Source organism: Hermetia illucens, chromosome 2 (genome assembly GCF_905115235.1).
Source record: "Hermetia illucens chromosome 2, iHerIll2.2.curated.20191125, whole genome shotgun sequence".
Lineage (NCBI taxonomy): Eukaryota > Metazoa > Arthropoda > Insecta > Diptera > Stratiomyidae > Hermetia > Hermetia illucens.
In genome coordinates this window covers 43,560,437-43,577,262 of record NC_051850.1, presented here as the reverse complement: position 1 = coordinate 43,577,262, position 16,826 = coordinate 43,560,437, and the positions used below count along the sequence as shown (strand labels likewise).

Genomic DNA, 16,826 nt, shown 5'->3' with positions numbered 1-16,826 from the left:
AGATTTTTCGGTTGTGTAGTTTCTAAAAAGTACTAATCGAGACCTTTCATTTGATACCCAACACGACTACATTCGGTGAAAAAAATGTACACCCCCCTTTTGCATGTATGAAGACCCCCGTTAAATTCAACACAAAAAGATGTAACTTACTGCATGTGGGTGTGTTCACAGTTCCCAATTTTACACCAAATTTCGTGTCAATCGGTATAGCCGTTTCTAAGAAAGCAACAAGCAGCAAGATTAGTTTGAATGAACGTCTTCGCTATGCCCTCACTGACGTACATACATGATACCACTACAAACTCGATGAGGTTTGCACTTATTTTAACAGTAAGAAAGAGGTAAGCCCATTGAGTAGGGCTATTTGTAAGGCAGATTTCAGACTTGTCTTGGAGGAGTTTGAGCATACTGGGATGAAGTCGTACTAAGGGCGGATTCGTCATTTGAATTTATTCAACCTTACCTTCATTTTATTCCTTGACGAGGGAATAAAATTTTTAGCTTCCCCCGCATTCGCTTATTTCCAAAAGTATTCTTGTGTTTTTTTTCCAATTCTTATCTCTAATTTTCTCTGACTTGAAATATTTTCCATGCAAATATATAGGGATCGTGCCTGCTATAACTAGGGCTGCCTCACATGAATCTTCTCTAAAGAAAATTTGATCAATGAGTCAATAACTCGAAATCAATATCCCTCCACTCTCTCAGCGCTTTAGCCTACACGCGCGAGCATCACACGAGCTAGGATCTGATATTCGCAATATTCTTGCAGGTGCTGTGGTGGGATTCTTCACCTGACCGATATATTTCAGGTATTCCTTAAACCTTGGTTCGGCGTCGATCCCCAGATATTTAGTAGTTATTTTGACCATGTTTTGTAATGACTATTAAGCGGTGTTCTAAGACCACCGCTTGTCCCATATTTGTCATTACAAATGGCGTCCAACGTTCGGTTTTTGGGGTTCCCATCCTGTCAAGGGGTATCCTACAGTTTTACGGCTTGAGAATGCCAAGGCAGGGTGGTTACCTCAAAGGCCGCGCTTTGAATATCTAAGGCAGGAAAGGCATTCACTGAAGATGTGATCCTTCGTGGAACTTCCCTCTCGATCGTGGTGCTCAAGTCTTGTGTTTTACAGCCAGTAGAACGTGAGCCCAGAAACATGGTTATTAACTTCTCTATTTTGATAGCACAAACACTCAATATTGAGTTGGAATTGCCATCGCTGAGGGCTTTCATGATGTCATTAAGAAAGTTGAACGAGGTAATGACTGGTCTATGAAACTCTTAATTATATCAGCCGATTGTACGATTCGCTTCTTCACTGCATACGTACCACAAACGTGTCAATCTGACGCCGAGAGAGATGCCTTCTGGCAACTTCTCGACACAAAACCCTGTAACGTACCTGCTGTTGACTATATTGTCCAGGCGACCTTAATGGTCATGTGGGTGAAAAGATAGACGGCAACTAGTGCCATGGGGAAAAAGAGTTTGGAGCACGCAATGAGGGTGGCGCGCTAAAAGTCGATTTTGCGAACATTCACGACCTGGTATTGGCAATACATGATTCATCGTTTGATGTCTCATCTTCCTATTTATTATAGTGAGAACAGCAAAATGCAAGTCGGCTATATTCTCATTCATTTCACCATTACTGGTTGCAAAGCAGCTCTTTATGAAACTATCGCATCTCAACATTGGCCGTTGATTGCTGTCTTGCCAATCAAGCTACCTGTAAAACAACGTGAGGAAGCTGGCCAATTGGCAAATTTACAAAAATTGGGAAAGAAAGCGATCGTTGTTACTCGGGCGACATTTGGAGCAGTTCCACCTGTCAGCGCAACTGGTGCTCAGAGGTGGCGGTGAGGAAGACGGGGCAGCAACGTTGTTGGCAGAACCAAAGTGTCCGAGGAGATACTCCATAGTGGTGGCACCAGGAGAAGCTGTATTACATTGGTGTGCCGGCGTGATGCAACGCCTAATTAGGGCAATCAGATCCGGGATTCATCTGAAGTGGCAATAGGTCACGAAACTTTATCAGGGCTATATTGGTACCATGGAAACCAGGATAGCGCCTTAATTCACATACTTCAGGAGAATTCCTGCAGCATGTGCGTTCAGCTCGGTGGTTGCAGTTGACCCCTTAATGGGAGCTTTATGGGGGTTGTTCGTTACATTCAAGCGAACAAAGATCTTTGGGACTCGAGGTGGTGTTGCGTTTCAACACGGGAGCCGTACTCCTTAGTTCGGTGGAGATTCCACCAGCATGAATGCTGAGCCATGCACTTGGTATGGGCTGGTATCGCTGTAGCTTGCCGCAGCGGGGCTCTGATAGTGGTCACAAAATCAATCCGTGTCTTAAGAAGTCCGTGGGATTAAGTCTCCGAGACAGGTACCCACCAAAACCATAGAGACGTAACTAACAGCGCAACTGAAGTTGAAGAAGTAATCAAAGAAATGAAATTGGGGAAATCAACAGGACCTGATGACATTGCATCTGAGCTCTCGAAAGCAAAGAGTTCGGATCCAACACTGTGACTCGGGGGTGACTGATAGAGCACAATCATTCCAATATGGAAAACAACCTTTTTTTCTAGCCCGACAGAATGTTCAAATATCGTCTGATCCGGCCACTGTCCCAATTCATGAAGATTTTTGAACGGATTTTTGACAATCGTATTCCCGATATCCTTCAAATAACCGTGAATCGTGCTAGGTTTATCAAGAACGGCACTCGCCCCGCGACTGCATTCAGACAGAGACAGAAAAAAATGGCGCATCCGATCAAAATGAGCCGACCTCGTTTTTGAACCGGACAAAGGCTGAGGAAGAAGGAGAAGTTTTCTCTTTCTTTAGCTTAGTTCAGGTAGAGACGAAAGGCTTTCAAATCATTATCTAGCGTATTAATCCATCATTGTTTGGGTGGTCGTTTTCTGTCGACTTAAATATTTAGGAAAATCTTACCTAGTGAATTCTTATCATCAAGGATTACATGGCCATATCATCGGAAATGTCTCTTTCGTATTTATTGACTGTGGATGCTCTAATTTTGGACGTGATCATAGCGTTTTATGCCACTTATCGAAAGCTGCATTTTCATCTCCATTATCGCGAGGCGGCAGTAATTGTCTTTGCCCCCCAAACTGTAAAGGACAATAGGGCGAACGACATTGGGGTTGGTTTTAGGTTTGAGGCGATTGTTGATGCGTTGATTACAAAGGACCACAGTTGTGGAACGCCACTTCCTGGTTGGTGGTTTCACTGATGCGTGAAGCAATTCCATTGTTAAGAGAACGGACCTTAAATTGTCAAATCACTGAGTTCTCGACTGGTCGCTGTCACTAAAAGAGATAGTATCTATTTTATTGGGGCGGTCGTCGAAAATTCTGTTTTGTTCGGATTCATTTGCAGACAGTGCAACGTGAGGCAATACTCATCGGAATATAGAGACTTCTGAAAGCGACTGCTAATAAGACCGCAAATTCTCCCAAAAAACAAAAACACTATAATGACAAGCTTTTGGGGCATTCTACCGAAGGAAGGGAAACACAAACGCCATAAGAAAATGGGATTTAACTTAAAGCCGAGCAAATGTAGTGGAGTTTAATCGGAGTAGACACTACTGTCAAACCTAGTGAATATTTGGCCAAACTTTGGGTACATTTGTGAAGACTATCGTGATTGGAGATGCCTTTAACGATCATCCGAATTGACTAAGGTCAATCATTTCAATGGCGATGCACTTAAAAGTTTTCGGTTTTTCAGGCAGTTCTGCCCTTGTGATTTGCCATAGCCAATTCGGGTCATAATTTTGGTCATCCCCTACCATCGTAATCATCACACCTGCAAGGCATTAGGACTGAACGAAGGAACGCTATCCCGCTTCCGACCATATGGTGTTCAGATTAATATAACAAAGTTAGTTCTTTACTGGAGTGGACCATGGGATTACGTTTATACATCAAGTACTGTGGAGATTTCGGCGAAAACTAAAGAAGCCAGTATTATGGATTCTGTAGCAGTTGTGAATGTATTTGTAAATATAGTTTGGCAGCAGAATATAAGTTAGTCTTCAAAATATTTTAAATGCGTTTAAAAGTTAAAAATAGATGCCTGCCTGCTAGAATATGCATTTTGTCGTTGCACCTCTAAATTTATCTCAAGTGTCGATCAATCACTTGGCACAATCATCTAATCACTGGCAATGAACTACCAACAAATACCGAACAGTGCAAATCTCGCAGCAGCTCAGGTACTAAATAACTCTAATTCAGTCTCTTATCTTATTGACACACAAATTGCAATATCAAGGTTACTCCGATCGTCAGGATACTCAATTAAATATAATTGGATAGTCAGAGAAACTCTCCTCCCTTCCAGATCTCCACCTTTAAAATCCGTAAAATTTAATTAAAGTATCAAATCTGAACGTGGCATCCGCAACAAAGCCACCTCACTTGGTATCTAGCCAAGTTGCGACAGAGAAAGATGTTTAGGAGGAAATAATTTAGAATAACAAGAAAACAACATAACAATCAATTAAATTGGATCAATTTACATTTTGTTTTACGAACATCACGTCATTTCGATGATTTCAAGGTATAAATAAACATGCTTGCAAGAAGAATGGGATGATTCGAAAATTTCGTGTACAAGATGATAAATACCAGGTGATTTGGAATATGTCAGCTATTTTAATTGAATAACAATTCCTTTGTAGCAGATTTGGGGTTCATTGAGATAATTCTTGTTGGCTTTTCTTGGTTTGTGGATGAAAGTTGCTTACACTATATTACAGTTCTATCTGGCAATTATTTGAGATTCTGTCCATTTTTCAATCACAAATGATGCTCTTCCGATTCAGTGCCCAATAAATATTCGAAATATAATAGTGAAAGTGGCCATAATCTTCTGATTCTATTTTAGTCATTCCGCGTAGCAGCATCCAAAAATATCTCGGCATACATGCGATAGTGCTCAAATCGTCAGAGGTACTTGTTCATATGATTCTAAGTGGCTCACCAGCGAATTTATGCCGCCACACATGCTCTACATAATGTTGTTAATTTCTACGCAAAGTTCCGCTAAGAATTCGCAAATCATTAATGCCAAACTTGATTAGATGGTTGTAACTGCTCATGACAATTTTCTGGCACTCGAATGTGCACATCATTCAAAGTGGAAGCACTTTCAGTATGTGCATACTCGTTATTCACGTAGGGGATGAAATATTTAAAGGAAAATGGGCAATACTCTAATGAATATTAGTATAGTGTCAAGGGAGAGTGCCCTCATCAGCATAACTCTCAAAATTGAGTGTTTTACGTTATAATTTCAGCCTGAACATATAACCCCAGCTTCTTTGGCGATTTTTCAGTATGTTAGTTAATACCTCTTCCCCATTTTTTTCCACAGCCTATTGAAGACAGGTTCAGTTTCCATAAAATTGGCCGTCTACCTCGGAGGGTACTCTAACCGATGTAAGTTACTCAAATCACCATCTTATGTCATAATTGCACTAAGGTAGTCTTTTTCAAAAATCCTACTTTTACTTAGAGATTTATGAACGATGTGGCCACCATATGTATCACGACAATAATATCTGCGGAATCTCGCTTTCAGGATCCATTCTACCTTGTGGGAACTCAGATAATTTCAGGTGAATAATTTGCAAAAAAAAAACGGTTTAAACTTTGCAAACGTTAGTTAATGCGGGCAACTTGTTTAAAGAATTGTATGATGGTTTTAAACGTAGCTGGTTGCCATAAGCCCCTATGTGGGGCTGAGTACGCCAACCGCACCTACGTGCCATCGTTATTGGTTCTTGGTGATGTACTTCAACTCATTCCACAATATTTCGAGAAGCATGTACTCTTCCTGCAGTGTTTTACGCCACGTACTTTCAGGGTGGTCCTGAGATAGTGGGTTGTAGTACATGGAATAACCCTCAATGGAGTTGTCGTCTTTTCTCAATGTGATCTATCCACTTTTACTCCCGCCTTCTCGTCAACACGTCCATGGACATCTCGCTCGTAGGCAGGCGAAGTTTTTTATTTGCTATTGTCTCAGGGCAGAGTACCCCGATAACAAGACGCATAGATGAGGTGATGAAAGCCTGAAGTTTTCAAGTAATAGTGGCCGTCACTTGAAACCCTGATTTATTGATTTATTGGTATTCATTTTCAGTCCAACTTTCCTTGCCTTTTTCTCCACTTTGAGAATCAGTCGACTGAACCTAATGACTAAGTGAGAAAATAAGCAATGTCATCCTAGTCCGTTGATGCTTCTATATCCTCCGTCGCTGACAACGTGAAGAAATAATATCGGTGGCAGAATGGAACCTTCGCCGAATCTACTTTAAATTCGTCTGAATTTTCACCTTGATGCAGGACGTAGCCTTTTGTATTGTTATATGTAGTCCTGGTAATAGCTGTTATTATTTTGCTTCTCTTCCGGGGGCCTCTCTAAGAATACTCCCTGTTGACGTTGTCGAAAGCTTTTTTGAAGTCGACGAAGATCAGTTAAAGTGGAGACCTCCACGTCTGCTCTGCAGTAATTCGCAGGGTGACAATATTGCCATGTAATAGAATTCAAAGCAGATATGCGGATGATTGCAAAAGTTGGAGATGCTTTCTCTCTAATAAAACAAAACCTTATTAAAATCAGTTTACCGTCTGTCTGTCACACGGATTTTTCTCGGAAACAGTTGTAGCGATTCACACCAAATTTGTCGGAAAGGTGAAAACTGTGATCGTTCGCGCATGCAGTGAGTTACATCATTTTACGTTGAATTTGAGAAGGGGGTCCCATACATGCAAAAGAGGGGTGTAATTTTTTTACCAAATATAGTCATGTGGCGTGTCAAATTAAAGGTCTCAGTTAGTACTTTCCCAATCCGGTCTTAGTTTTGGAAAGGTGGGGAGTGCAGGGGGTTGAAGGTGATCATTACTTTAACGTACCCATTCTCAGAAACTACCCAATCGAAATATTTGAAAAAAATCAGGCGCTGCTACTAAATGGTACCTAGGCTCTGAAATAGCCTCCATACCGATATTTATTTAAATAAAGTTAATAATTGTATGTTACTATAATTTTTAGTAATTGGCTGCAAAACTCCCCTTAAGTTCAAGTTGTCGGTTCTGTGCAAATTCAAGACTTTGAATGTCGGTGTGTAATTATAATGATAATGACATTTTGGTCGCTCCGCGTATATTATTGATGTTGCTATCCTCCATAATGGCAACATTGAACGGAAATACATGGAGAAGAAGGTGAACTATGAGCCATTGGCTCGGGAAATTAAAGAAATTTGGAGTCTCGAGTGGGTGGTTGTAGTTCCCATAATATTGTCAGCTACAGGTATTGTACCTAAATCCCTCACGGCTTCCCTTGATGTCCTGGGACTTTCGCACAGTCTGGTTCAAACTCTCTGGTTCAAAGAAGTACACCATACGTGCTCGATGTTGCGGGGAATTCTCGACGGATTCTCCCATCAACCTACCACCGGCCACCACCACCAGCGCCCCTTTAGTTTTTAAGTAGGTAGGATCGTCCGAGTCTAAATTCTTGTCACTTAGTGCTAGTATTAGGCAAAATCCGGCATCTGCCGAGATTGTGATAACTCGGTAATAATAATAATAATCGTTGGTGCAACAATCTATATTGGATCAGGGTCTTGAAGTGTGCTAGAGCACTCCATTCAAGACCGTAACGGTACACTGCAGAATAGCCTGTAGGAGACAATGTAGTCAGCATTGCGCTCGACCGAGACTCATTCTCATTCACTCATTCACAGCTGAGTCGACTGGTATCCGACGACAAATTACGATATAAATTCCATATAATACATGTATATATCAAACGCATTTATACGTGAAATACACAAAACCTTTCATGCTTGAAGGGTCCAGCTTCCGGTTTCTGTTGTTACTGAGTTAAGGAGGTTTGAAGATATTCTGTACCAAATATCTAAGCAATCGGATTAGATTGGGGCTTCCTATGCTTGCATAGCAATGCAGCCGCAATTGTTCAACTTCTGCTGAAAAGTCTTTTTTGAAAGCTTCAGACAGTGAACTTACTTATTATTGACAATTCGATCACCAGTTTACAGGGTAGGACGGGCTGGAGGCAACTCTATATTGGCTGAAGGTGGCGAAAACTGAGGAAAAGTCAAAAAATCTTTCCTAAGTGCTTTAACGTTGATATCTCATTTAATGTTGACAAATCGATGAAGTAGAGGCAATTGGATGAGATGCATGGGGGAAGCGGCGAAAATTGGGGCAAACCTGAAAAGTATTTTTTAAAAGCTTGAGACAGTTATAACTCAGTTAATATGAAGAATTCGATTAAATGGAAGCTGAATTGTGATTACAAGTTTATTAATGCAGAAGGGACTGGAGGCAAGTATATATACTGTGGGGTGAAAGTGGCAAAAACGTGGGAAACATGAAAAGCCTCTTTTGAAAACTTCAGACGTTGATAATTCATTTAGTATTGAGAATTCAATGAAATGGAACCTGTTTTGTGAACACCAGTTTTTGGGCAGAAAGGGCTGGAGGCAAGTGTATTGGCTCTGAAAAATCCTTCGTGAGAATTTTAAATGTTGATATCTCACTGTATTTAGAATTCGATGAAATGGAAGGTGATTTGTGAGTAATAGTTTAGGGGCAGGAGGGGGGGATAGTGAGAGTGCGTTGATCCGTCAGACTGAGAGCCTTGATTTTATTGGTGTTTTTCTTCAGCCTAACTCTACTTGCCTCTCTTTCCAAATCCAGTGTCTTTTGGCCAAGGTCCATTACCTGGTGAGAGAGCAAACAGATGTCATTAGCGTAGTGGAGGTGTTTGAGGAATGAATTCCTCCACGTCTTTCGGACAGGGCAGCATGAAAAACGTCACCGATAACAAGAAGAAATAATATCGGTGACAGGATGCAACTCTGGCGGACTCCGCTTTGGATCTCAAAATCCTCCGAGATTTTACCTCGGTGCAGCAGGTGACATTTTGCGCCATCATATGTCACTCTGATAATAGTTTTTCCGGAATGCTCTTCCCACGTAGAACACTCCAGATGCTCTCCTTCCTCACGCTATTGCAAACTTTTTCAAAATCGATGAAGAGCGGGTGCAGCGAAGATCTAAATTCCACGCATTGTTCCAAAATGATCCGTAGGGTGTTGATGTGGTCGATGTAGGAAGATCCGGAGCGGAAACCAGCGTGCTCTCTGTCGGTCAAGCTTTCGAGATGTCCTTTGATGCGTTCCGTTCGATTATTTTAGCTATTATCTTTATGATGGCAGGGGGCACGCTATTTTTGGAATCTTAGCGACCATTCCCTTCTTTTACTTTCTGGAAAAAGTTTCGGTTTCCAAGGATTTTTGTAAGAGTGGAAGCAACAAATCTGCAGTAACTACAGGTGTAGCGATAAATAACTCTGCGGGGAGATCGGCAATCCCACCGGCTTTACTTCGTTTGAGTGTGTTGATTCCCGAAATGATTTCTCTTCTTCTTGGAGGAACAGCCGCGCCTTTCTGCAGCCGTCAAAAGCACCACCACGCCGGATTTGCGTCTACCACCACTTGGCTTTCTAGAGTAGAAAAGCACGTTACCATCATTGTGGCAAGAGAGAGGAGTATTCTCCAGAGTTCCACCATTTTACTTCGCTTTGGTCCAAAATGTCCAGTTTATATCGTTGAAATTCCCGCTAAAGTTGATGAAAGCGAGCATTGTGAAGACCATCGCTTCCGTTCTCGAGGAGCTTGCGTAAATTCCAGAAATCAATTATAGTCCGTTTTCGAAAACCAAAGGTCGTCGCGGGGAAAGGTGGTGAAAAGAAACCTGGAAAGTCTTTTTTGAAAGCTTCAGATGCTGATAACTCGCTTTGCATTCAGAATTCGATGAAACCGAACTTGATTTGTGATCACCAGCCTATTGGGCAGAAGGGGCAGGAAGCAATGGTATAGGTTGTTATGTGAAAGCGGTGAAAACTGCGGAAAACCTAGAAAGTCCTTTTTGGAAGCTTTAGACGTTGATAACTCGCTGAATTCAATGAACTGGAACCTCATTTTTGATCACTGCTTTACAGGGTAGGAGTGGCTGGAGCAAGTGTATAGACTGTTGGGTGAAACAGGCGAAAATTAAGGAAAGCAGAAAAACAGTTTGTGGCAGCTTTAAACCTTGATATATCATTTAGCATTGAGAATTCGAAGATATGGAGCTTGATTTGTAATCATGAGTTTATAGGGCAGGAGTGACTAGAAGCAAATGTAAAGGCGTGAACTTTTCGAAAACTGTGGAAAACGATGAAAAGTCAGTTGGCTACTGTACTCTTCGGTTACTGTCTCGTTTTGCACCCTTCGTATTTAGAATTTATGGAGTGCGCTTTCTCCGTATATCTTTGGAAAACGACACCTGTCTGTGGTTTTCGCCAGGTGGTGGTCGGAGTCGTATTTCATTTCTCTATATGATCTAACATACTAACGTTGTGAAAGCCTTAACTTTAACCTATTTTTAGACTTTCTTTCCCATCGTCAGACCCTATTCCCCTAAGATGCTGGCAATAAATTAAAATTATTCTTCCTTATGACATAACTGCATTAGCAGCACCATTGTGCGACTATATTGATTCAATAATGAGAGTTTCGGGGCATGGATCGCTTCATTGACTGTAGGTACATATATTAAATATTATGCGCATGTGCATACATATACCTTCTGCAAGTGTAATTGTGTACGTCTCGGAAGATCCTAGTCAAAAGATGCTGAACGTATGACATCGTAGGGCCATTGTGCGAATTTTTCAGCAATCCTGCACAAGTCATGCAGTTCAAGATTTTTGATTCGTTGCCAATAAGATTGTCATCGCCGTCTTTTAGATGCAGGGCCTATATTTTCAGCGCATTATGTTCTAACCCATGACGAATTTTCTAAGTAGCATGACTACGTATGTAAGTGTCTACAGTTAATTTATTCTACATGGTACGTAGTATGGCACAAATGTTTTATATGCTTAGATTTATAAGCTCTATTTGTATAGACATCATGAAAAAGTGAGTCAGGAAAATAAGTTTCAATCACTTCGAATACAAGCGTTTATTTGTTGAAATTTTGGATGGATGCCTGATGAGATTAAGTGTCCGTAAAACAGAAAGTTTTCATGTAATTTCGAATATTATGATTTATTAAAGCAGCACAGGGAAAGAACAGAATAAAAATCATTTCTCAGGTTAGTTAGACGAATCCGGAAGTCGAAGAATTGTTCTCATTTGTAGCTGCTTTCGCAGTTTATTCATCTAGTTTCGACATTACGAGTGTTGGGTGTGATTTCTACACCGGATAAATCTACTCCTTCTTGAAGCTATCTAGAAGTGTAGGTGAATCTTCAATGTGTAGCAATGTAGTTGACCACATGTGTGAAATTCATAATTTCAACCTTTCTACCGTATTTCGTGTCAATAGGTGTAACAGCTTCTGAGAAAAGTGTATGTATGACCAACAGGCAGACAGATGGACAGAACAGACAGACAGAGATGCAGAAGGTGCCGGGAAAAAGGCTTATTGCCAAGAAATGCAGTAGGGACCCCATTGATAGCAAAAATGAGTTTTGCATTGCAATTATTGCAGAGTCGCTAAGGATTTACTCGACCAAACCCCCCACGAGTCTGTGATGGAAGTTGCCGTCCTAAGTGAGCAGCTGATAGATATTTGTGGCAGAATATGTGATAACAAAACGCTGGGCCTGGATGGAACACCGAATTGGGCCTTTAAGCTCGCCTTGATATCTAGACTGGACATGTTCGCCGAGTTATTTGAAGCGTGCATGACCAAGGAGATATTCCCTAGAGCAAGGAAGCGGCAGAAGTTAGTACTATTGCCTAAGGCTAGTAAACCACCAGGTGAGCCATTCCTCTATAGGTCCATATGTCTTCTAGAAACTATGGGAAAAATGCTGGAGCGGGTAACCATATGAGAGGTCGGATTGATGGTATGGGTTGTGTAAAGTTAAATCAACTATTGACACCGTCAAATTGTTTATTGGTTTAGCCGAAAATGCAATTCATGGAAAGAGGGGTAGTACCAAAATTTTGCGTAGCAGTAACCCTGGACGTGAAAAATGCATTCAATTCGGTCAAATGGAGCCGTATCTTGCCAAGATGTGTGTTCCCACATAATTTTCTGCCATTGTGGACAGCTACTTGCGAGAGCGGACGCTTTGGAATGACCACATCACTAAGCGAAAAATTTCGCTCGCAACAGGATTGGGAGTCATAACATCACTTCCAAGCCAGCATGAAGTACATTTGCGAAAAAGCATCTGCCAGTATGGCTTCAGCAAGAATGATGCCGAATGTAGGAGGGCCGCGACATATTTGTAGGCTAATTGGAGCCAGGGTGGCGAGTTTCACCTTGCTGTATGCTGCCCAAGTTTGGGGATCAGTCCTGCATATCTTATCTAGGTCACATAAACTGAGCGCGGTCTACAGGTTTTCTGTTTTCCGGACCATTTCATACGATGCGATATTCGTTATCTTAGGAATGGTACCAATTGGCATCTTGGAAGATCAGACGACGAACATATATAACATCAAATCCATCTGAAATAATAAAAAACTTGTTGTTTCTTTTTCGTTAGTGTAGATATTTATTCTTGCAAATACCGATATTTCGGAAACCACTTGTTCCCTTCATCAGTGCTAACAAGAGAGAACTTGGAACATAAGGGGGGTTGCCAGATACATTTCCAAATTTCCAAAATGTGGAAATATACAATTATTAACTTTATTTGTGCAAATATCGGAACCGAATGTATTTTGAGGCCTAGATTTCTTGGAGATGCTGCACTGTGATTTTTTCAGATTTTTCGGTTGGGTAGGTTCTGAGAACAAGATCTGCTACACTTTTTATGGGTCATATACCTCCCTTATGCTTCTCCCAGTATCAAATATGGAGCCAATTTCGAAAAATACTAATTGAGACCTTTCATTTGCTACCCCACATGGCCACATTTTATGAAAAAAAGTTTTGTATCCTCCATTCACATGTATGGGGAGCCCCCCTTTAAACTTAACACAAAATGGCGCCACTTGCTGTATGTAAAGGGAACAACAGATCACACTCTTACTAATTTTCGTGACAATCGGTCAAGCCGTTTCCGAATAAATCGGGTGTGACAGACAGACATGCTTGAAGGCCAGACATCCAATGCTTGAAGGCCAGAAGACGGAGTCAACGCCGAAGAAACATCCCAGAGTATGAACAACGGTACCTCGAATATAAACAGACACGAAAATAGTTGCAATGGGCCATCACGAAAAGTAAAAATGATTGCTTCAGGCGACTCTGTGATGAGGCAGACTTAGGTCCATGGGGAGCGTACAAGTCCGTTATATCAGCAATAAAAGGCAAAAGGTTTGCTCCTATTACGTGCCCTAGATTATTGAGGGAGATAGTTTCGACATTGTTCCCCCAGCATCCGAAAACAATCTTCCCAATAATACCAATGAGCGCCGAAGACATACCTCTAGTAACCACAGACGAAGTCTTGGATGCAGTGAAAAGGGTCCTGGATGCCGCAGCAGCCGGCATGAATCGAATCCCCAACAAAGCGTTGAAATTGGCAATGAGAATGGCATCAAGCATATTTGCACGGGTATTTACAGACTGCCAAAAAGAAGGGTTCTTCCCCACAGAGTGGAAAATACAAAAACTTGTATTGATCCCAAGACATGTAAGCCGATAGGTGAACCAACATCCTATAGACCTATCTGTCTTCTGAATACAATAGGCAAGCTGCTCGAGGGGCTAATCTATAACCGGTTATATGTATTAATTGATAGTGGAGGTTATTTACCGAATAGGCAGATTGGCTTCCGGAAGGCTCGGTCAGCGGTTGATGCTACCAAACTGGTTTTTGAACAAGCTAGAAAAGCCTACGACGAAGGAAAATATTGCGCGCACTGACTCTTGACATCAAGAATGCGTTCATTTCTGCCACATGGAATCATATTATTGAAGCGCTCATCGCGGCACAAACACCAACATACATATTAAATATAATCTTCGATTACTTCCGACAGCGGAAGCTAATTTATGATACAGACGAAGGGTCGAAGATGTATGCAATAACGGCAAGAGGGCTGCAGGGGTCTGTTCTGGGCCCTCTGCTATGGAACTTAATATATAATGGCGGTTTGCGGCTTCCAGTAGCTAAACAAGCCGGTGTCGTCGTATTCGCAGATGATGTTGGAGTGGTCATAACATCCAATTACCCTGACGAAGTACAAATATATGCGAACGAGACTATACGGACGATCAAGTCTTGGCTTAGAGACCACGGGCTGGAGCTTGGCGAACACAAGACGGAGTTGATGCTTTTTACAAAGAGGCGGAATTTGCATCGAGGCGCATGTTGTTAGCTCTCAGCCATCACTGAAATACGTGGGAGAAATATTCGACTCCAAGATGAGCTTTAAACCCCACTTAAAGCTTACTGGGCAGAAAGTGGCGACTATCAGCTCAACACTGGCAAGGATGCTTCCAAATGTAGACTGCCCGAAGCGCAGTCGACGATTACTCTTATCGCGAGTGGTCAGCTCCGTACTTACGCGGCACCAGTGTGGGCGTTGGCGACAAAAATCGGAGAAAATCGTGAACATGTTGCGTAACATGTTCGAACGAACAACATCTTGTGAGGCAGCATCCGTGATTGCGGGGATTATCCCGGTAGATATTCTAACCGATGAGGCAAGTCATCTGTACGAAAATCAGGAAGCGAGCCTAAACAAGCAAAGTGAGCATTTGTGGTCACTGCATGGTAAACAGCATGGGACCAAGCGGAGGATGGCCGGTGGACACACAGACTTATCCTAGACATAAGCATGTGGACTATGCGGAACCACGGTGAGAAGAGTTACGATCTGAATTAGTTCTTAACCGGACACGGCGGATACAGGAGTTACCTCTATAGGTTCGGCCTAGATGAATCGCCCGATTGTCCTACCTGTGAAGCTACAGCCGAAAATGTAGAAAATGTCTTCTTCGCCTACGCCAGATTTAAAGGCTCAAGGACAAAGCTTGCAACAGCTAAATACCCGTTTAACGGTGGAAAATCTGATAAGGTACATGGTGCAATCAAATACAACATGGGACGCGGTAGTTGCAATGGTGAAACGGATCCACCAGCAACTAAAAGCAGCAGAAGTACAGCGGAGACATAGAAGGGAAGCTACTACAATTAACGCCACGCAAAGCGGTAGCAACTCGTTTAGAGTGAACAGCTAAGAACTGAACAGCCCCTTGAAGCAATACCGAAACGATGGTCCCGCGGGGAGAGTGTGGGGAAAATATGGGAGGTTTTAGTCGGTAAGAGTCCGGCATGCGTGTCTTAGATTCCAGATACGTATCCATGATGGATTTCAATGGAGCGGCATTAGGAGGGAAGTATTGCTATTCTGATAGGCCACCATCTTAGTCAACAGTGCACCCCCCTCTGAAGAGCTCTAAAGAAGGATAATCCTTAATGGAAAGCTTTCATATTTCAGGAGAAACTTCTCAGAATTGCCTAAACACAGCTTTGTGGTTTTACGTACATACATATGTATTTATAATATAAAATCAGAAAACTATTTTTTTCAATTTGACACCCTCGCCCTCCCTACTTGAATTTCTAAGTATGACATTTAGACTTATGTCGTGATTAAGGGTGTTTTCATGAATTCACATTGAAAGCCTACGTAAATCCAGTACGCTATTAAGTTTCCTGGGGGGTTTCAATGATTTTTGATCCAAGTTCATTCACGAGCTTTGGAGTTATATCTATCCTTCCCGTATATCATAAGAAAGCCCCATAAAAATTGACTTCCTGAACATTCTACACAAATACGTCGACGTTGATCCCAAAGAAAAGGTCAATTTTTCAAAATATAGTCAACTTACCAATATTTACGATTCCGTGATTTGTAAGCTCCCAGCAGGATTGGAGCCGCAGTATACTGAGGCTATGACTTTGTTTAGGTGAAAAATATCCTAAGGCGGCATCCGTAACATGATAGGCCTGAAAAGAAATTCATTTCATGACATGTAATAATGAATTCACATTTAGAGCTAATTAACCCTAGTCGCTTTAGGAAGCGAAAGTCCTGCATAAAAATAAGTAATGATTTTCTAAAAATAGATGTAACGCCCCTTCAACAGAAGTAAGGGTCAAAAATCAAATTAAATGAATGCTTATGTAATCTGTATCATCTTACCTGCAATGAAAATTCGTATAATGATGGAAGTAATTGTGCAACAGCTCCTACGGCTTCATCAGCGATATTTATACAGTCGGCAAGAGATAATGATACTATTCGCGGTGTAAGACATGCCCAGAGGCCAGCCTCCGTAACTTCATTACACCCAGCCAATTCTAATTCGAAGAGAGACTGGAAAAGATAAATAAGAAAAAGTAAATTATTGTTGGGTATTCCTCTCAAGGATACAAAATTCGAGTTTTTGTGTTTACTCGTATCCATTGACCCTGCTTAGGTTAAATCTGTTTGATTGCTCGACTTAAGGATTCGGTTCGTAGTGAACCTTCGCCTACACTAATATGAATTCATTCATTTCCATTTACTTCGGGGACATAGTCACACTAATCAATCTCGACAATGGATGAGACTGCTCCCAGGAGATCCTTGCTTAGAAAGCTGACTTGATGAATGATATCCCTTACATGTAATGCATGCCGTGTGGGTTATGTATGTAAAGTATCAAGTAATAGTGAGGTATTCGCTATGTCTGAATAAGAAATCTTATTTTCTACACTGAATATACCAACGGTGCATAAACAA

At 41.6% G+C, this 16,826-nt stretch overlaps 1 protein-coding gene across 5 annotated transcripts in view; it reads right to left on the bottom strand.

Moving 5' to 3' along the window:
• LOC119648103 (F-box/LRR-repeat protein 16) overlaps positions 1-16,826 on the bottom strand; it is a 98,547-nt gene that overhangs the window by 13,538 nt on the left and 68,183 nt on the right. For all 5 annotated transcript variants that reach the window (XR_005249015.1, XM_038049617.1, XM_038049619.1 and 2 more), the window contains exons 3-4: positions 16,245-16,418; positions 15,931-16,048 (exon numbers count right to left, since the gene is read on the bottom strand). Coding sequence is in view for 4 of the 5 variants with exons in the window: in XM_038049617.1 (XP_037905545.1) it covers positions 15,931-16,048; positions 16,245-16,418 (292 nt within the window). In the remaining variant the exon portion in view is untranslated. The remainder of the gene's footprint in view (positions 1-15,930; positions 16,049-16,244; positions 16,419-16,826) is intronic.